This window comes from Panthera uncia (genome assembly GCF_023721935.1).
Source record: "Panthera uncia isolate 11264 chromosome C1 unlocalized genomic scaffold, Puncia_PCG_1.0 HiC_scaffold_4, whole genome shotgun sequence".
Taxonomy (NCBI): domain Eukaryota; kingdom Metazoa; phylum Chordata; class Mammalia; order Carnivora; family Felidae; genus Panthera; species Panthera uncia.
Genome location: NW_026057585.1, coordinates 46,967,594 through 46,989,160, shown reverse-complemented (window position 1 = coordinate 46,989,160; position 21,567 = coordinate 46,967,594). Strand labels below are relative to the sequence as shown.

General features: G+C 41.2%; 1 protein-coding gene across 4 annotated transcripts in view; it reads right to left on the bottom strand.

Moving 5' to 3' along the window:
* PTGER3 (prostaglandin E receptor 3) overlaps window positions 1–13,985 on the bottom strand; it is a 184,164-nt gene extending 170,179 nt beyond the window's left edge. For all 4 annotated transcript variants that reach the window (XR_007455001.1, XR_007455000.1, XM_049618501.1 and 1 more), the window contains exon 1: window positions 12,862–13,985. Coding sequence is in view for 2 of the 4 variants with exons in the window: in XM_049618501.1 (XP_049474458.1) it covers window positions 12,862–13,755 (894 nt within the window). In the remaining 2 variants the exon portion in view is untranslated. The remainder of the gene's footprint in view (window positions 1–12,861) is intronic.
* Between the last annotated feature and the right edge of the window lie 7,582 nt (window positions 13,986–21,567).

Sequence of the window (21,567 nt, the reverse complement as noted above, 5' to 3'; positions counted from 1 at the left end):
GAGAGTCCTGGCTTTAGTCTTCCAGAGGGCCCCCTCCAACCTTGACACTCCTGCAATTTATGTAAATCAAGCAAACCTCCCCCTCCCCCTCCCCTCCCCCTCTACTTTTAAGCTTAGCTTGGTCTGGATCTTCTCCTGGGCATCATGATTCTTAGGACATCCTATTATTTCATAAACAAACTTGTTTACTTCTCTTTCTCTGGGTGACTGTCCCAGTTTATGTCTCAGAGAAAAAAATAGCACCCATTAGATAGAACTTAATCCTGGCTCTGCCCATTATTAGCTGTGTAAGCTTGCAGCAGTCACTTCCTTGTTAAGGAACCAAGGGAATGCCTTTGGTGGACAGCTAGCCACCTTACTACCAGAGGCCCAGAGAGGGAGGACCCTATTTCTTGTCATAATCGCAGGGCAGGGATTAGAGATATTTCAGAACGTCTTATGAACTCGGTCTTCAAATCTCTTTGTGTGAATACATCCACTTCTCCACCCTAATACCAGCCGTCATTGTCTCTCACCTGGAAAACTTCAGCACCTTCTATCTGTTCTCCCTGCACCTAGTCTTGCCTTTCTGCAATCCAGGATCTTTTAAAAACATAAATCCAATAATGTTACTCCCCTGATTCAAACCTTCCAGTGTTCTCTTAAAACAACATTGAAACTCCTTAGTATGGCCTTATACAAATACAATCTGGCCCCCAGCACTGTCTCTGACCTCACTTCACAGCACTCCACTCTTTCCTTCTCACTTCACTTCAGCCACACAAGCCTTCTCTCTCTCCCTTGAACACACTTGGTGAGCCCTTTGCTGTTCCCTCTGCCTAGAATGCCGTTCCTATAGATTATCCATACCTGGTTCTTTCCTTCACTCAGGTCTTAACTTAAATGTTACCTCTCTGAGGCGTTTTTCCCTGACAACTCAATCTACAAAAGTTTCTGAGGCTTCCTCTATCACATCACACTGCTTTATTTTCTTAACAGTGTTCATGACAATCTGATTTGTAGGCTATCTTCTTCTACTAGAATGCATGTTCCCTGAGAACAGGAAACTAGTCTATGTCATTACTATATTTCCAGCATCTGGAACTGTGCCTGATGGATAGTAGATACTCAATAACCAACCACTGAAAGCATGAATGGGTAAATAAATTCTAAATGGCCCTCAGGTGTGATCCTATGTTCAGTACTGACAATGGAAAATAATATTGTTTTTTTTAGTCACAACCTCAAGTCTCTCTAGGGAATCACTCACTACATATCACATTCCTTGAGGAAAAGGCCATGTCATCATTCTGTCAGGTTTTAATAGTGCCTGGCGTACAACTGATATTCAATGAAGTCTCACTTAAATGAGTTGATACATCATGACTCCTGCCCCTCACATTGTCAAGATAACTGCATGTAATTTTGTTGTTCATAAATTTAGTGGAAGTTCTTGATACTTTATACAGAAGTATAGTATCATAAAACTTAAAAAAAAAAACTGTCTCTAGTTAAATTAAGTATTGTTCCACATAAACCAAGGATGAGCATTATCAACCAACATAAGAGAACTGAAATTTTTATATTAGAAACACCAACTCAAGATGAATTGGGTGACTCAGAGGCACCATGGCTTAGAGAAAAGAGCTTGGCCTTTGACTCCCAGCTTGGCCTCTTACTAGCTCTGTTACCTTAAATGAATCAGTCAACTTCTTTCAACTTTAGTTTCTTCATTATCTATAAATTGGAGCCAACAATGCCTTCCTCTTAGGGTTATTTTAGTAAATTAAAAAAAAAAATGCACACACACACAACTAATTGTAAGATAGAGGCCAACACAGTACTTGGCTCTAAGAGAATTCTTTGTGCCCCATGAAAAGCAACAAATTTCCTGTAAGTAAGCTTAAACAATCTCACCAAGAATATTCTAAAAAGATATCAAACACTAAATGGGTTGTTTTACTAAATGACCCTCAGAAGCCAAGAGATTTTATAATGTGAACTGTCTTATTTTACAAATATAGAACAGGAGTGTAGAAAAGCAATACAACTTGCCCAAGATAAAATGCAAATTCTTATTTCTAATCTTCAAGGCAATCTACCAATGCACTCTGCACCCTTTCCCTCATCCTTCAATCCCTATTTGACTCATAACATTGCTCAGCATTCTCAAACATACTTCAACAGAAACAGATTTGCACGCCATTCCCAGCACACCTGCTTCAATTTTTTCCTCTGTGTGTCTGCACACACTCCCTCCCCACTGTGCCAAACTATGTCTCTCCCTTCTCTTCAAGCAATACACAGGGGGAAAATTTTTTCTTCACTAACAACTCTACAACTCCATCAGACCTCAGCATTCACAGACTCTGATGCCCCACCTCTCTAATTCAGGAAGCAACAACCTGCAGAATATTCTTCATACATAAATCAGATCAACTCACTGTGCCCTCACACACTGCTTTTAGTTGCTTTCCATCATACTTAAGATAAAAATATAAACTCCCAAACAAAAACGACAGGGTTCTGCACAGTTGGCCCCGCCCACATCCTTGGCCTCACCTTGAAGGCACTCTCCCTCCTACTCACTCCGGTCTGTCCACTGGCCTTCTGTCAGTTACTCTGATGCTTCTGCTCTTTCCCACATTGATGGCTTCACATGCTGATTTCTTCCTCAAAGTATCATCCCTCAAGATTCATCATTAAGTGACATTTTCTGAACAGACCCTCCTTAACACCCCACACCTCACCATGGAATCAGGAGGGGGTACTCTTTGACATCTCTCAAAGCATTTTTATCTTCCCTTCATAACATGCTCATTGTTTTAGTGATGTACGTAATGGGGTGCAGGAGCCACCCCCCTTCTCTACTCAGGTGGACAGAGCAAGCCACATTGGAGCAGACGTCACGGAATAATAAGAAGCAATGACTTTGGTAAATGTAGAATGAGTAGGTTTACATAGTGGAAATCGGTGTGGTATCATAAGAAAATTCACACAACACTCCTGGTACATGCCACTGATCACTTCGGAAGAGGTAGACCATCATGCTTTCTGGGGGAAAAAGGGAGGTGGCTGAGAAACCTAACCTCTTCTCCCAAGATCTAAAGCTAATAAACTTGGAGTAGAGTGACTCTGGCTACATTCAGTAGAGGGAGAAGACATGGAAAGTCTTAGAAGAAAATTCATTGGAAGAGAAAGGCAAACCTGTCAGGAGGTGATGTGAGTACAACATAGAGACTAAGGGCCCAGGAAGGCTGATTCCAGACAGTATGTGACCTGAGGCCAGCTGCCCTCTGTGTCCATAAACTGTAGCACAGTGGTTGTCCTCTGGGTAATTACTGCTGAGTTCTATGGCTAGAGTTATGGGTATGAATTAATGTGCTCTCTAATGATGGTGCCCAAGTACAGACCTACTATAGCCTGGACAGGGACACGCTACCACAGGGCCTCACAGCAGCAGTAGACGAGCAGCACTGCCCTTCTGCCCAGACAAGGCCCATCTGCAGCAGGCACCATGTGCCAGTGAGAGCAACCATGGTAATGACCCGTCAGACTGGTGACATTTGTTTATCGGAATGAGTGTTCACTGACTGTCTGCTACCTCAGTAGGTTGAAAGCTTCATGAAAGAAGACTGCAGAGCACAGATTGCACACTGCTCAACAAAAAGTGTCATTCACATAGAATATAATGTGAACAGTGCAGTGCGCCCCCTAGAATGAGCCCATAACTGCCCAACACGTGCAGTCATGAGTCAGTGCTCATCACCACTGGACCACCAGGGTGAGCAGAGTAGCGGGTATATAGCAAGCCCTCAAACGATATTTATAGATGATTGTATAAAAGAATGTGTGGTCTACTTGGTCCATTTGCATACATTTCTATGCCCCTTTTGAGGAAGTCTTTGGGTGTTTTCCCTCATGCATCTAGTATAGTACGTCCACCAGGGACGATTTTATCTATTTCTATTTCAAGCTACAGGAAGTCGGAACTGAAAGGAAGCTTAGAGGTGATAATTGTTTAAATTTGTTGACGAGGAAAGGAAAACCATAAAGATAAAGTGACTTCGTTTATAGCAGCACTCTCAACAATAGCCAAATTATGGAAAGAGCCTAACTGTCCACCAACTGATGAATGGATAAAGAAATTGTGGTTTATATACACAATGGAATACTACGTGGCAATGAGAAAGAATGAAATATGGCCTTTTGTAGCAACGTGGATGGAACTGGAGAGTGTGATGCTAAGTAAAATAAGCCATACAGAGAAAGACAGATACCATATGGTTTCATTCTTATGTGGATCCTGAGAAACTTAACAGAAACCCATGGGGGAGGGGAAGGAAAAAAAAAAAAGAGGTTAGAGTGGGAGAGAGCCAAAGCATAAGAGACTGTTAAAAACTGAGAACAAACTGAGGGTTGATGGGGGGTGGGAGGGAGGGGAGGGTGGGTGATGGGTATTGAGGAGGGCACCTTTTGGGATGAGCACTGGGTGAAATATGGAAACCAATTTGACAATAAATTTCATATATTGGAAAAAAAAAAAACATAAAGTGACTTCTATCACGTGGTGGCAGAGCCTAGATGAGAATCCCCGTCTTTCGCTTCCCAGTGCCTTTTCTCTGTGGCCCTCACTTCCTTCTCCCATCAATTTCTTTTGTTCTCATGGAGCAGAGAGGAGTGCTCACAAGTCAGGGGTCACTTCATCACTAACTGCCACTCTTACCTTAGGACAGCTGAGGCACAGGAATGCAGATGTGCGTGTTCTCCCAACCCCACACAAGGTGGTTGGTAGTGAGACATTATCGGGGTAATTGCAGACATCAAGACCATGGTGAAAGCTCCACCCTATTGTCTGGTGAATTCCCCCAAATGCATCTTATGTTTTACAATCTTTCTTTTTCTTTTCCTTCTTTTTTTTTCCTTTCAGCATTTTCAACATTAACAACATATTTCTTTTTCTAAATTTGCATGAATCACACCAACAGCAGCATATTCTCAACCACAGAAAGCGACACTTATAAAATATTCAGAAAGTAGGACAGAAAGATCAAAGCTACTTTCAGGAATCAAATACTTTTCAGAAATATCAAAAGATTGGTGAAAAGTATATTTTTTTTAAGTTACACTTGATTTCCTGGAGGGTCAATAATTGCTTAAAACAAGGAGGATTCCAGCTCTAACTTGACCTCCTGTTTTTGTGTTTTCAAGATTTTTAAAAATAGTAATGCTATTTGTACTTCTGTTACATAACTTTTACCTAAACTAGTAGCTAATCTTCTTTCTAGCAGAATTAAGGTGCGAAAAATCAAGCCTCCCCTTCATCTCTGCCACTATATTTCATTTTTAGATCTATGGTTCTTCAAATGCCTATCATAAAAATCAGTACTTATAAAAGTAATACCGTATATACATTTTAATAAGTGCCAAGATCACCCGATGAAATGTCTTCCTTGTGAATGTTGCCCAGGAGACTGCCTAGGAGGGTCACTGGATGGGAAAATCACTCTGTGTTATCTGTAGACTACAAATGATATTAATGTTCTGTCAGGAGCTGGCCAAATTGTGAGGCGATTTACAACTCTGTGATTCTCACTCTTGGGTCTCATCTAAGGATAACATAAGTTCAGTTTTAGGCTTTGAGTCAGTGGTAGAAATTCTATTCAGCCTCAACATTGGTGATCCCCTGTTCTGATGAGGACAACTGAGTAATGAGCTCCACCCTTAAGAAGTCTGACCAATGACAATAACTAGATGCAAAATTAATTTGACTTACACATTTATGCGAGGACAGGTCTGAGTACACAATGAAGCCCCTGACTGGAGAAACAGGCAACACATTCTCTACCTGTGGCAGTGGTCTTCAAAAGATGAGGTCATGCTTACTCCTCCAGGTTTAGGGAAAGGGAAATGGGACCCAGCAGGTTTTAGATTTAGAGAGTTAATTCACTGGCAGCCATGAGGCAGAAAGGATTCCAGAGCTGAAAGAATGCAGAAGAGAGATGGTGGCAGGGGGGGAGGGATGAATTATAACACCTTGTAAAAATTTATGCACTTGAGATTTATAATTTTTAATGTTTTATTTTTTTCTGAAAAGTTCCACTCTCCACCACACATTTTTGCCCCCAGTAAACTATAACTAATCAAGCTGTGAAACATCACTTGTGTCTTTTCTTCAGTTTCCTAAGGAAAATGTCTATCTGAACACTACGAAGTCAACACTATCATCCAGTAAAACATCCTAGTAGTGTCCCTACTATTGAAGGATATTCCCAATTATTCCCACATAGATTTATGTTGGTTTTCATTACCACGCTGTGAAATGGGTTGGGTAGGTGTTTTTATTCCTACTTTACAAAAGAAAAGCAAATAGTTCACAAGGATATCAAGTGAATTGTCTAAAGTCACACAATTAATTGCTTATGTAACAGGGACCAGATAGTGTCTTCTGATTTGGGTGCTTAGATACTCAAACAAGAACCATGTATTGGGTATACCTTATATGGCATGAAATCATGACCATTCCTCAGAAAAGAACAATGCACAAGACAGACACTGTACCTGGCCTCAGCAGGTCAATTAAGCAATATGTCCAATGAAGTGTGACTCAGACTATGACTGGGAAATGCAAGGTAGGTGCTATGGAACCAAAGGGCCAAAGCACGCAATCTGGCCTAGAGAGAGAGAATCAAGGAAGTCTTCTCAAATAAAGTGACTTCTAACTTGAGACCTGAGGCAATCCAGGAGGGGTGATTGCTCTGTAGCTATTGTTGAGTGACTGAGGGTGAAGTGGCAAATGAAAAAATGGAGAGACAAACGTTCTCAATAAAGAGCAGAGATAATTTCCTCCACTCCATAGTGCTATTCCTCAGTTTGTGTGTGTGTCCTTCTTGCTAAAGAAGTCACACATTGTCCACCTGTCATTACTGTTACCATGCTTACTGTAAAATATTGACATATACTAGGGGTCAGGATAGAAGGAGAACCCCAAGGACAACCAGGCTTCTTCTTTGGTTATCTTCTTTAACCTATGCGAGTTGGAATTTTCTAAGGAAAAGGGGTACTTGAGAGGCCATCTAATAATCTTCAAGAAGTATGGTGGGAGTTGAAATACAAATTTCCTACTTCTGTCTATGATTAAGAATTGAGGGAAATGGGGGATTCAAAATTTGACATGTTACAGTTGTAGACCTCTGGATCTTAAGGCATGAATGAGATAACTGCAGAACACTGGTGAATTATAAAAAATACTACACAAATATAATGAGTTTTAGGGAGAACTTCCCTCCCAGCTTCCTTGCAATGCAAGGCCAGAACTGGAAAATGACACATGACCCAGAATCCCTCACTACCACCCTTCAGCACCCTCAGATGAATCAAGTCTATTACAAATGTGTGCAGCATATACTCCTGAATGTTATTCCCAGAAAACTGAACCCGTGGAAACTTTCATAATTGAATTCTTGACCTTTACACCTTTTTCAAAAGAGAAAGGCCAATGAGTCACAATTATTCTACAATTCTAGACCAAGTTCAGATGAACTTCTTTAAATAGAACAGTTTAAGAACTGTTTAATTCTTGGCTCTCTCTGTTAAACCCAAAATAAAAAAATCTGCATTCTTTTAACCTTGATTTATCTCATTAATCTTCAAGTTATATTGGCTTCTGAATATATCATTTAGATAATCCACCATCACCATATGTACTCTGTCCAAAAGCCCCAGTCACGCAGGAGCCTTGTTGTTGCAAAAAAAAAAAAAAAATAAAATAAATAAATAAATAAATAAATTCAGCCACACAGTCTCCTTTCCAAATTTCCTGAACCCTTGGAAACTTTCACGGTTGAAATCATCATTGAACCATCATTCTCACCAATAAGAGAACCTGAGAATAACATAAATTGGAAAAAAAAAAAGCCCTTAAATGTCTAGTAGTCCTACCTCCATACTTTACAGATAAGAGGATATTTAACTTGCCCAAGGCCCATTATTAGAGCGATAATTCCTGACCTATATTTAAGCAAAATAAACAAATCAACAACAACAACAAAACTGAAAATAAATGCGATCACACACCCTGAATTATAAATCTGGTTCTAATAGTCTTTACACTTGAGTTCTTTGTCTGAATGATGTAGAAAATAGTGGCAAATTTACAGGATGCAATTAAATGAGATAACAGATGTGAAAATATTTACATGGTGAAGAGGATAGAGTAGAGGACAAGAAATGTTTGTTAAGCCATCACCCTTAAATCAACCATTTCTAATAACTTCAGTTCTTTATCACCTTTCTTCCTGACTCATCTCTTCCCACTGTCTTACCCAAAGTCCTAAATGACTCATGAAAGTAAGTCATAACCAATCTCACTTTCCCATTTTCCAGCCCAAATCTATCTGTAAGCCATAGCCTTGTCAATCTTTTAAAAACCCTCCCCCTATTCTAAAACTCAAAATAGAGATCTGTAGTCTACTGGCAAAGAACACGGTCCTTATCCCACGTTCGTCCTAACAACCTCGATCTGATTCCATACACCTTTTCAAAGAATTTTCCCATGGTTCTAGTGTACACGCTCTGTTCTGGTTCCTGGACACGCTCATGCTCAGCCACAAGGTCAAGCTATGCCATCCCACCTCTTCCCTGAAGTCCACTCTGGTAAAGTCAGGTGGATGTTCTTCCCAGAGCCCAGGGCAATACTAATTATATCAAATCTGGTATTGTTCTCCAATTGTTTCACTCATAAATGTGGGGCTCCACTGAGCAGATTATAATTCTTTGACCAGCTATTTATTTATTTATTTATTTATTTATTTATTTTAACGTTTTATTTATTTTTGAGACAGAGACAGAGCATGAACGGGGAAGGGACAGAGAGAGAGGGAGACACAGAATCAGAAGCAGGCTCCAGGCTCTGAGCCATCAGCCCAGAGCCCAACGCGGGGCTCAAACTCACGGACGGCGAGATCGTGACCTGAGCTGAAGTCGGACGCTTAACTGACTGAGCCACCCAGGCGCCCCTTTGACCAGCTTTTAAAAAGTCTACTTAATATCCCTTCCACAGTGCCTAAACAAATAAAGTAATAAACAATAAAAAGTAAAGAATTCCAAGTAATCTCAATTCTCATAAAAACAAATTATGGAAGGTTTTTATATAATCATTTTCCTTGGAGCAACATCCTAAATAAGGCAGAAATTTATAGGCAGAGAAGATCACCAATTGCCTAATACTTTTTTATACCGTGAAACAGGATTACCTCTGTAAAACAATCTATTGCATATTTTTACCACATGTAGTGTACTTAAGGCAAGTCTCATTTGTCAAGATATATCAGGGATTCCTTAGATTTAAATAAAGTCACATCCACATTGTGAAATATCTTTTTATAATTTTTTTTACATTTATTTATTTTTGAGAGATAGAGTGAGACAGAGCACAAGTGGAGGAGGGGCAGAGAAAGAAGGAGACACAGAATCTGAAGTAGGCTCCAGGCTCTGAGCTGTCAGCACAGAGCCCGATGTGGGGCCCGAACTCACAAACCATGAGGTCATGACCCGAGCTGAAGTCGGATGCTTAACTGACTGAGCCACCCAGGTGCCCCGGGAAATATCTTCTTGAATTGAAGCATCTCTCTTTGCATTTGTGGATATTGAGCAGAATTTGCTGGTTCAAGCTTAAAGGCAAAAGTTTCTAAGGCTGCTTTTATCCAAGTCCGAAGTTGTAGATGAGGATTTCTGTTCCTCAGACCTTACTTTTCACAATGTTAGCCTTATAGTTGCTATTTTTAAGATAGCTACAATGTTAGCCACATTCCACCTGTCTGGGGAGTGTAAGGTTTACAAAAATACAAAAGGTACTCATGGCTTTTTGTGAACAACAGCCTAAGGTTATTCCTATTTCTGGAAACTTGGCTATCATGTATAATAACTGGATGATTCGGTGAATTTGGTTCATAAAAAATGAAATAATAATAAAAAGTCTAACAGATTTGCACTGCTGAGTCAACTGGTGGATTCCAATAGGATTTGATGCCTCATAAACCTACGGTGACTACAAATTTTAGATTGTCTATCATGGTGACATCACTTTCCACTGTATTCTCAATTTCACATCTCACATCATATTTTTTTAAGTTTATTTTTACTTGTTTTTGAGAGAGAGAGCGAGAGAGAGAAAGCACAAGTGGGGGAGGGGCAGAGAGAGAAGGAAACAGAAAGAATCCCAAGCAGGCTCCACACTGTCAGCTCAGAACATGATGCAGGGCTCGAAAACACAAACCGTGAGATCATGACCAGAGCTGAGGTCAGACGCTTAACCAACTGAGCCACCCAGGCACCCCTCACATTGTGTTTTGTAAAGTTTCTGGGAAAGAGAAAATGTAAAGAAGGTTTTGTTTTGCACCATAGATAAACCTGTAAGTATTTTGTAGCAGGAACTTGATGCCAGTCATTTTCTTATTATGGTATCTCTGCTAAATTTTCTGGCAGCAACAACTGAATATTATTATAATTGTGATAGTCTCCAAAATAAGATATACTCAGGGTCCTTTTAAGTAAGGAGTTTGAATAATTACATTGGTATCCTATGCCCAACTCAACAAAGGCTAATAAGGAATCTATATTTTACCTGTAGTTACAAAACAGGTGTAAAAAGGTTCTCTCACTTCAACATTAATACACTGAAAATTCAAGTCACTAAGTTCTAGTGTCTTTATTCTTATAGTTCCCTAACTTATTAAAAGAGCTGTTTTGCCAGTTTCTTTGAGATAATTCCAACTTTTTACTGCAGATCTTTCTGAAGATATCTGAAGATTTAACTTCGATGGTGCACAAAACAGAAAGACAGAAGCACTTCTTTATCAAGTTTATCAAGTACCTACTTTGGAAACCGTGAATCTCTCCTCTTTGATATGACCATGTGTTAGATTTACTTCATTTTAAATGCAATGTTTTTATAAGAACTGAATCAACACAGTGTCCGATAAAATGATGCAAACCAGTTAATATTTTTTGAATGCAGGAACTAAATAAGACTAGTTCCAAATATGTCTTTTTTAAGAGAGTGAGTTTGACCATCCTAGCTTACAATTTTCAAAACTGATCTCAATTCTTAAGGCTACCAGGCCCGTCACATTAGAATCAAAGTTTTGAAATAAAAACACTACACGGTTTCTCTTCATCCAGTTAACTGTATAGGTAAGCATTTTATTCATACGATTTAACTGCATTTCTTTTAGGATATAAAGTGTGTGGTAAGAGTAGACTCAAAGATGTGGGTCTTAAATGTCAACTATGAAAAATTCAGATATTCTGTTTGCCTTTAAAGTTATGTTAATTACCACACTTTAATTAAGTGTTTATTTTTTTAGAACTCTTTTCCCCTTCTGTTTGACCATCTGTATACCTCATTCTTCAACCACAGGAGTAAAGGTGTCTAAAATTGATGCTGGGTTTGATAAAGTACGGTGATGACATTAGCCTGAGTTCTAGTTCCTGGAACAGAGATCTGTGACCACACAGCCACTTATGGGCAGCTAGGTCCCAGCATAACTCCTTATGCCCACATGTCACTGATTTGGAGCCAAGACCTGTGCTCTAAATATACTGTACCAGTTAAACACAGGTATTCTAGGCTATCTGCTTTGTCAAATGCAGGGGAGTGTGGGAAGGGGAAAGGAACCAAGGTTCTGTTTTTAAATACAAGGGATTAAAAGTAAACATGGTGCACAACAATGGCAATATACTTAACACCACTGAACGGCACACTTAAAAATGGTAAATTTCATGTGATGTAGAACATAAAAAAACTAAAAGAAAAACCATGTGGGAGTGGGTTCTGAAAACTGTGTTCATGGATTTCAGAAGTTTTGCACGACAGTCTGTTACATGTCCAAGTCCAGTATATAATCTGCTATAACTCTGCCAGTGACCAGGTCACGCTTGCTGCAATGCTTCCTATTAAGCCAGGCTGCTTGGAACCTAAATGAACATCCACTCATCAGGTACTCATAAACAACACTTACTCATAGAAATCTCCAGCTAAAAGCACCCCAGAGGAAAATCTGGAAAGCACCAGGTAAGTGTGTGGTGCCACACAAGGAGCATGTGTAAACATCACTTGCTCCCAGGCTGTGCCAGGCTCCTCTGTGAGGAGCTAGGCAGTGCAGGAACCCCTATCTTCCTATCTCAGGACTGGTCTTGCTCCAGCCCAAAGGCCGGTCAGAGTTCCCAGGCCTTGGGGTCCCATTGACTGAATGTGGGTTCAAGCACTCCCTAGAGGGTACAGCACCATTCCAAAGGGCTGAGGCAGGCTGCAGCGGCAAAAGGGGTCTTCCTTCACTCTCTTGCTTCCATCAAGAGTGAACCTGCAGGGAAGGTTAGCCTGGCTGTGCTGGGAGGGCACGCAGTGTGTCAGAAGCTGCAAGAGGGCTGTGCCCGCCTGCTGTTGCAGGTAGAATATTTCTGCAGACTGAAAATCATCTCAACATGCAACAGATGCCTGAAATGAGAAAACGCACAGCAGCAGGCTACAGTTGTCACAGCCATTCTGCCCCTAGTGCACCCACTAGAAATCTGTGTCTCTGTACACGCACTGGAATGACACCTGGGCATCCTCCTACTCCCTCCAATTAGGATGGGAGCAGCCCCGTGGCCTCCACGCTTGCATAAACAAAGCCTAACGCGATGCCTGGCACTTGGAAGGTGCCCAGCAAGTAAAGGAGGAGCTCAACTCTGAAGCCACAACCAAGATAGCGGGCCACAGGCCTCTCCAGTCCTCTGTGGTTACCAACACACCCCTGCAAGTGCTGCCGCATCAAGAGGCTTCCCTGGCCCATCGGCGCGCCCGCCCGCCCAGACCTCTGCACACACGCAGGAACTACGTACCAGTAAGGGCGACCAGCAGACAGACAGCACGCACATGATCCCCATGAGTTGGATGGCCGTCTCGGTGGTGATCCGACCCCACTGGGCGCCGGACTGTGATGCCGTGGCCTTGGCCCGGCAGCGGGACACCAGGGCCTTGATGGTGGCCAGGTTGCAGGCGAAGGTGACGGCCAGCGCTGAGAGCCCCAGGAAGGCAAAGGTGGAGGCGAAGAAGAGGTTGCCCCAGTTGTGCGAAGAGCTAGTCCCGTTGCCCCCTCCCCCGGTGCTAATGAAGCACCACGTCCCGGGCCACTGGATAGTGTACTGGCCTACGCCCAGCACCGGCAGTAGGGCGAAGGCAAGCACCGCGAGCCACACGCCGAGCAGCACGGCGCGGGTGGCGCGCGTCTTCATGTGGCTCGCGTACCAGTGCGGCGCCCGGATGGCCAGCGCCCGCTCGACGGCCATGGCGCTGGCGATGAAGAGCGAGGAGAGCCCAAAGACAGTCATGGTCAGACCGAAGAAGGTGCACAGCCTCCCCGACGGGTCGAGCTGCTCCCAGCGCTGCTTGGACAGGTACACTACGATGACCACCGGGCTGGTGAGCAGTTGCCCGACCAGGTCTGTGAGCGCCAGCCAGCCGATGCACAGCAGGAACGACTTCTTGCGCTTGCTCTCCCGGCGCCGGTAGCTCCGCGACACGAGCAGCATGGCCAGCGCGTTGCCCACGAAGCCCGTAATGAGCATGGTGATCGGGAAGGCTACGGACACCGAGCCGCAGTCCTCGCCGGGCTCGCGGGGACGCGTGAGGTTGCCCCGCGCCGCGGCGGAGCGCTCGGGCGCCCACATGCCCGGGTATGAGTGGTTGAGGCGGGTGCAGAAAGGGGCGCTCCCGTCGCCCCGGGTCTCCTTCATGTTGGCTTCGAGGTGAGGAGAGGACGGCGCCCGGAGAGCAGCAGCGGGAGCTGGCGGAAGGGGCGCGGGCGGCGGCGAAGGTCGGTGTCCACCCGGACTGAGGCTGGGGCCGGGCTGCCCTCCATGATGCGGGGCGTAGCCGCCGCCTCACTTCTCTCCTCTGGCCACGGCGCCTGGGCTTTCAGGCAGCCGCGCCGTCGGCTCTGGGAAGCCTGCAGCTCCGAGGCGCGCGAGGTGCCGGCCCCTTCTATAAGGCCGCGGAGGGCGGGGCGCCCGGGGGTGTGGGCCGAAGCGCGCCGGGGCGGGGGCGGGGGGCTGGAGGAGCAACTGTGCGCGTCCCCCGGCTGCTGCGTGACCGCTGCCCTGGCCGCCAGGGCTGGAAACTCTCAGGAGGACTCCTCTTGCCCCGACTCCTGGCCAGACGGGACGCCCAGCCAGTCCGCCCTTCGCTGCGCCGCGCCTCCTCCTCTCCTCTGCCAGAGGAGCGTGGGCGGCCCGGGCTAAAATGTCTCCCCGTGCTTCCCGACCACAGGCAAGTCGCCAAGGCAGACCCGAACGTCCGCCCCGCTCCTTACCCATCCACCAACGCTTAATGCAGGGGCCGGATCCTCCTTCCGTAGCTCTTCTGTAACCCTGGCAAGTGTAACTCACCTGTTTCTAAGCGATCCGGGCCAACCACACTCCTTTGCATTGCTGAATGTGAACTTTTCTCCCTTTTTATACTTTGGGACCAAGCAGCTCTGTTCCCGGGGGTCACCCTGATAATATAATACTCATAGTGCCTCATAGAGACTTAAGGGAATACGTATAAAGGAAATAAAGTAAAATCAGAGTGCCGAATTCGAAGATGAAATCTCAACTACCGCTCTCCACCTAAATTCTATCCGTCTCCCCGTAAAAAAAAAAAAAAAAAAAAAAAAAAAAGAAAGAAAGAAAGAAAAAAAAAAGCTACGGCTAAAGTGGCTAGAGGCAGGTGGCAGCCGCTTGCATATCTGAGATAATGAAAAACTGCCGCCAGCCTATTCTCAATTAGGACTAGAAACTGTAGTTAGATGTTAGGAAGGTCTTCACATTTAGTGAAAATGGACATAATTGCCTAATATCTTTTACTAAGCGAATATTTAGTGTTTTTTCACAGTTTCCCGTTTTATCAGATCCTCCAAGGTCTTGTTCCTATTACTCCCCTTTGACGGTGAGCTGAGGATCCTTGAAGTTAAAGGATGTGCCCAAGTTCTTCCAGCAATTCTGCAGTCTGCATCTTTAGTCTTGTTTGCGTCCATACCATAATTACTCTTAGCAGTTGAGAAACAACAGTAACTTTGTTCCCACATTTTGGAAGGGTCTGGCTTTTCTGCCTCTTCACATTGTCCAGGAAATGAAAAGATTTTGAAAATAATTTGTAGACTTCGTTTTTTCCCCTCATTTAAGAAATTAAACCTGATCATATAGCAGTATGAATACCATTACTCAGGCTTCAGATTGACTTCAGGAGGAAGTCCTGTACTTAGTTTCTTTACCTTTCCTAGCTTAGTTGGTATCTTTTGGGGGTGTAAATGAGTGGCAGTAGATGATCCCACATTCTTTCTGTGCTGTTGTATTAACTCTCTGTATGAGAGCTTGAAAAAAAAAATGCTTATAAGCCTTATATAGTTTTTAAAGGAGAAAGAGCAAAAATGTAATTTCAACTCCATTTTAACAACATGCATTAATGACATTATTTTGTTTTGCAGTCATTAAAATTTTTTTTACACTTTTGAATTTTCTTTTAAAATGTCATGTTTCTAATGAGAATGACAGCTAGGAAGGAATACTCAAGTGGTTTACTTTTTAAATCTTCTCCAAACTTTTGTCTTATTAATTTGAATTAATCTGAAACTCATACTTATGAAAGTTTTTTCTAAAATCTCATTTAAGGGGAGCCTGGGTGGCTCAGTCGGTTGAGCGCCGACTTCGGCTCAGGTCATGATCTCGCAGTCCGTGAGTTCGAGCCCCGCATCGGGCCCCTGTGCTGACAGCTCAGAGCCCGGAGCCTGTTTCAGATTCTGTGTCTCCCTCTCTCTGACCCTCCCCCATTCATGCTCTGTCTCTCTCTGTCTCAAAAATAAATAAACGTTAAAAAAAAAAATTAAAAAAAAATAAATAAAATCTCATTTAAAAGATAATATTTAATATTATCATATATATACTTTAATGCATATTGGATGAAAGTATTTATCAAATTAAATTTTTCAGTAATGAGACTCTAATGTAATTATGTATTTTATTTAAAAACTTAATTTGTCATGATTCATACAGCAAACATCAAAGCTGAATGTCTCTCCAGTTATATCAAAAATTATTCTCATTTTTATGAATATTTGACTACTTTGAAATTTTACTTCCTCCATTGCAGTGTATGCTGTAGCTAACTTGACTTCGTAACAGTAACAGAGTTAATGTTAGACTCTTTACTCACCTCTATACCAATGCACTAAATATGTTGCATTTCAGATCTTTTGTGTAACATTTTCCTCCTTTCAGTGATTTGCTTCATCTTATTCTAAGTTGTCAGCTTTTTAGTTACTTATCTTGTAAACAAGTGATTTAGGGAATCTGAGGAGCCATGGAATAGGATGCTGCCAGATGGATTCTGGCTGGCACTTTTTAGTGTCAAGGCAGAAATAGCCTGAATTGTGTTGGTCTGAAACACCAGCACCCTCTAGTGACCAACCTAATAACATGCTGTACAGTATATTAAAGAGAATTTCTAAATGACAAATATGTTTTGCTTAAGGAACCTCTGATATCTTTCTTAGGGGTGTACTAATTAATACATAACTATGGTCATTTTGTTTTCCTTGGAGTGCACAAACTATCATGTCTAATCCACAGACCAGTGGAGTATTAGAGTTAGATCATTGAAAAGACCACATATTCAAATGTTTTTTTAAAAATTTAAAAGTATATAATCACCCATTATCTATTTAATTAAAAAAATTAATGTTTATTCATTTTTAGGAGACACAGAGAAACCAAGCGTGAGCGGGGGAAGGGCAGAGAGAGAGGGAGACACAGAATCCGAAGCAGGCTCCAGGCTCTGAGCTGTCAGTGCAGAGCCCAATGCGGGGCTCGAACCCACAAACCCACAAACCATGATTATGACCTGAGAGAAAGTCAGAGGCTTAACTGAGCCACCTAGGCGCCCCTCACCCATTATCTATTCTTACCTTAAACTATTCTCTAAAAATAATTTACATTTTAATATGTAAATATCTTACCTTTTAAAATTCACAATATATATCAATATTTAGCTAGCATTGATGAATATATTCTGCCACTTCTACTGAACTTGCATTAAGAAATCTTAAAATAGACTTGGTTACAAAACAAGATCAGTAACTATTTTGCATTCCTTCATTATGGATGGAAAATATCTATAATTCTTATTCCATTGATCCAATTGCTAATTTCAGCATATTTTTAAAAATGTTTGTTTTTGAGAGAGAGAGAGAGAGAGAGAGAGAGAGAGAGAGAGAGAACGCAAGAGGGGGAGGGACAGAGAGAGGGAGGCACAGAATCCAAAGCAGGCTCCAGGCTTTGAGCTGTCAGAGCCCGACGTAGGGCTCGAACTCACAAACCACAAGATCATGACCTGAGAGGAGCCACCCAGGTGCCCCCAGCATATTTCTTAGTCATCCATCCATTCATTCAAAAAATATTTATTGAGCATCTATTCTGTCAGATACTGTGCTAGTTGTTAGAGATATAAAAGAAACACACAGATATCCCTACATTTATGGAGGTTATGTTTTAGTGCAAAATTCTTGATTTTTAAAATCTGAAATAACAGAAGAAAGGAATGCTAATTTCAGTGGCTTTTGTTATTTGCCATGGAGGTAAGTTCTTATATAAAATCCAATTTAAAAATTCATGTACAATTTTCATGAAAAATGGAAAAATATGTAGTTTTATCACATGGTATTTATTTCAGGAACCCAAAGTAGATTTAAACACCCAAACATCAACCAATATAATTACTATTTCAACGAAATAAAGGAGATGCTTGAAGTTTTTGCTAAATCAAACATCTGGGTATACTGAATCCCTTTGTATTGATTGCATTTTCTTCAAACTTTTCTTCCTGTTTCTTTGCATGCCTGATAGTCTTTAGTTGAAAACTGGACTAGTTAATATACTGTAGTGACTATGGTTTCTATTATTTTCCATGAGGATTATTGATTTGGCCTGGGGCCAGGTGGGGGCTGGGGGTGCAGGTGATGTGGTCATCCACCAGGTAGTTAACTTGCCTGAATTCAGACTGCCAACATTTCCTTTTGTGGTATACAGCTGCTTTTCTATCTCTGCTCTGTTGTCATGATTTCTCATGGCTGCTCTGTGGATTGATCTACCCTATACTGCATAATTTGTTGGTCAGTGATGGGGACCACCATGTCTGTGGTTTTCTTCTGCGGATTCTCCTCTAATTTCCAGCTGCTCTGCCAGCTTTGGGTTGTGCTCTACATTTCAAGCTTGTCAAATTTCAACTATTTGCCACCTAAGGTGCTCAGGGTGGAGAATAAACTCGTTTAAGGAAAGCATCAAAGTCATGGACATAGGTCTTGAGTAGTTTTATCTTCTAAGACTAGGTTCCACTCTGGTCTCTGCTTGCTTTTTCACCAGGCTTCAGGGGGATTCTCTTTCACGCACGGTTTAGCTGTCAAACATATATTTGGGCAGAAATTCTATCTCATTCTTTTTAAGGTTCTTATCACCTGGATTTCCTATTTAAATTTGCAGTGGTCTTTTCAGCCTTGAACTCCAATCTCTGGCACTTTTTGCCAGAGACTGATTTTTCCCATCGCTGATTTCCCACAGATATAGTCATGAGGGTTGGGCATCTCTCTCAGTCCAAAAGGCCAGTAACCCTTAATTCTTACCCCTTTTAGTTGTAGTTTTGAGATTAAACTCTTCGCCAATTTCTGTATGCTTTTGAATGCTTTCCAGTGAGTTTTAGTTGTTTTTTTTTAAATTTTTAACCAGATTTTCATTGTTATCTGTAGGGCAGTGTGGTAATAGCATAAAGACAGACACATCTGTTCAATGGAACAGAATACTATATCTACTTATATCTAAATAGGTAGATATTTATGGCTATACACACACACAGCGGGGGGGGGGGAGGGTTACAGATATACAGATAAAAGATAGGTATACACACACATCCGTCCATACATGTTCAATTAATTTTCAGCAAATGTTAAGATAATAAAGTCTTTTCAACAAAGGCACTGAAAAAAATGGATACCTGTATGAAAATAAAAATGGACATAAACCTTCTCATACCACACAAAATGGACTGTAGATTACATGTAATTATGCTTAATCTTCTAGATTAAAATGGGAGAAAAATTAATGATTTCTTTAGTCTCCCATCATTACTGGAAGTACTCTCCAACTTGTCTTTTAACATTTAACATGATTCTCTGTCAGTATGCATATAAATTCTTCATTCTTCTTAAATACCATGAATAATCCAAATTCTTTCTCTTTGGACTATTTGTAATTTTTGCTGTCAGAAGCAATGGTGCAACAAATATTCTTGTGTATATTGGTGTGCATACTTGTAGGACTTATTTTACATGACAGATCCTCAGAAGTGAACTGCTGTACACTGATGACCCCCAAATTTACATCTGCAGTCTACGTCTTTTTTGAACTCCAGTTTCATATATCCAATTGACTGTCATGCCATTTAGATAGAACTTCATCCCATTTAAATGGAACTTCAAATTTTCTTCCCCACTCCTTGTTCTACTCGTCTTCCCCATCTCAGAATACAATATACCATCCACTTACTGAAGCCAGAATTCCAATAACCATCCTTGAGTCTTCCCTCTCTACCATGTTTTCCAGCGTATCATCCAGTAACATTCTAATTCAAAATACATTTCATCTACATTCACTTGTCTCCATCTCCACATCTACCACCTGGTTCAGATCACTACCACCTTTTACTCAATCTACCACAATAGTTTTTAAATTGCCTGGATTTTGTAATTAAAAATTTTATTATAACAAATTGAGCTAAAACGACAAGTTTAAAGCCTTTAATTATATTTTTAGATGCTAATAGTATCTTCACTTCTTTCACTCCCAAAACAAGTATTAACAGATTGAGGTATATTTTTTCCAATTTTTTTCTATGCTTACACAAAGAAATTTCCACTCAAAGTCCATGAATTTCTGCTTCTGCATTTGCCAGCCCTGAACTAGTATTGCTGTTTAGAATATTTACAATCTGATGGGTAAAATATATTTTGTTAAATTGGATTTCCATAAATACTAGTGAACTTAAATCCAACTTCATTAAGGAAGTTAAATCTATTTCCATGTGTATTAACTTCTTTAATTGCTTTTACATTTTCTATTGGATTAACTTCCTCTTTGTACTTTTATTGGATTGTCATATGCTATTAATTTGTAGGAGCCCTTTGTACTGTTAGAGATACCACCGATTTCTCATTTTCCTACCTTGTCATTTGCCTTTTTTACTTTTTGTGTCTGGATTATCTTACGTAAACCATTTATTCAGAAAAAAATAATAAACTTTTCCTTTTTGGTTTTGGGAATTCTTAAGAAAGTTAAGGTCTCCCCTTGATTCATACACCCAAGTTACATTCTGAAATATTTTCCCTCCAGTATTATCTTTAAAATAGATTACTTTTTTACTTTTTAGCAGATGGTAACAAGGTTGAAGTTTAACTTACTTTTTGATGGGCTATCATATGGGGTAGATTTGCTGTAATTTTGTTTCTATGCTTGGGGTTCTTAAGAGCTTCTTGGACTCATCGCAGTCTCCTTTCAAACATATGCTGACCATGACTCACCTGAAGACTTGGAGGACCAAGGATCTCCGCATGCATGCACCTCTCCTGTTACTTGCCATATCTTAGTGGCCTTGTCCTTCCTACTCCATCTCAACTCAGGGAAAATTGCAAATCTCCATCTAGGGAACTCCTGTGATGTATCTCAGAAATCTTCTCAAGGGAGTAAGGTGGCATTCAATAGGGTTAGCCTTGTTTCCCTTTATCAGATTATCACCGTCTTCCTAGTTCAGTGTACTGAAAAACCCTGTTTTAATATATTGTGTGGTTTTGGGTGGAAGGATAAATCTTGTCATGAAGCAAAAGTTCTCTGCTTAGTTTTGTTTTCTCACTTTCTACTTTATGTTTGATCTGTTTTTTATGTTCTTGACATGGAAACGTAGATATTGGTGTAGCTTCTTTCCTAATACATGGTTTCAAAATTACACATTTCCCTCTAAGTAGTGCTTTAGCTGAATCTCGAGGATATTTTCATTACCATTCAGAATATCTTAAATTTCCATCACTTGTTCCTTGCTATATGGGGATGTTAAATCCTAATTATTTTCTGGTTTTGCTATTGAGTCCGTTTAATTCCACTGGTCAATGAATGTATTTTGTACTATAAATCCTTTGAGAACTGTTGTATGGCTCAATAGCCTACGTGTAAATATTCTATGTGCAGTTGTTAGATGTAAGGTTTTACAATTACCAAGTAGGTCTACTTGATCATGTTTATTCATAATACCTTTTTCTTCATAGAGAGAAAGGTATTATGATTTTCAAATACACAGATCTACTCACCCTGTCAGTCCTAACATTTTGAAGTTATTAGACGTTGATATGGAATGCTTTTAGAGAAGCCAGGGCTGAAGTGCACTTCCAAGTTTATGACATTTGTGTTAAATGGACTCTTACCACTATCCAGTTCCTGTTCTAATACTCACTAGCTTAGTCTGTTGTGTTTGTA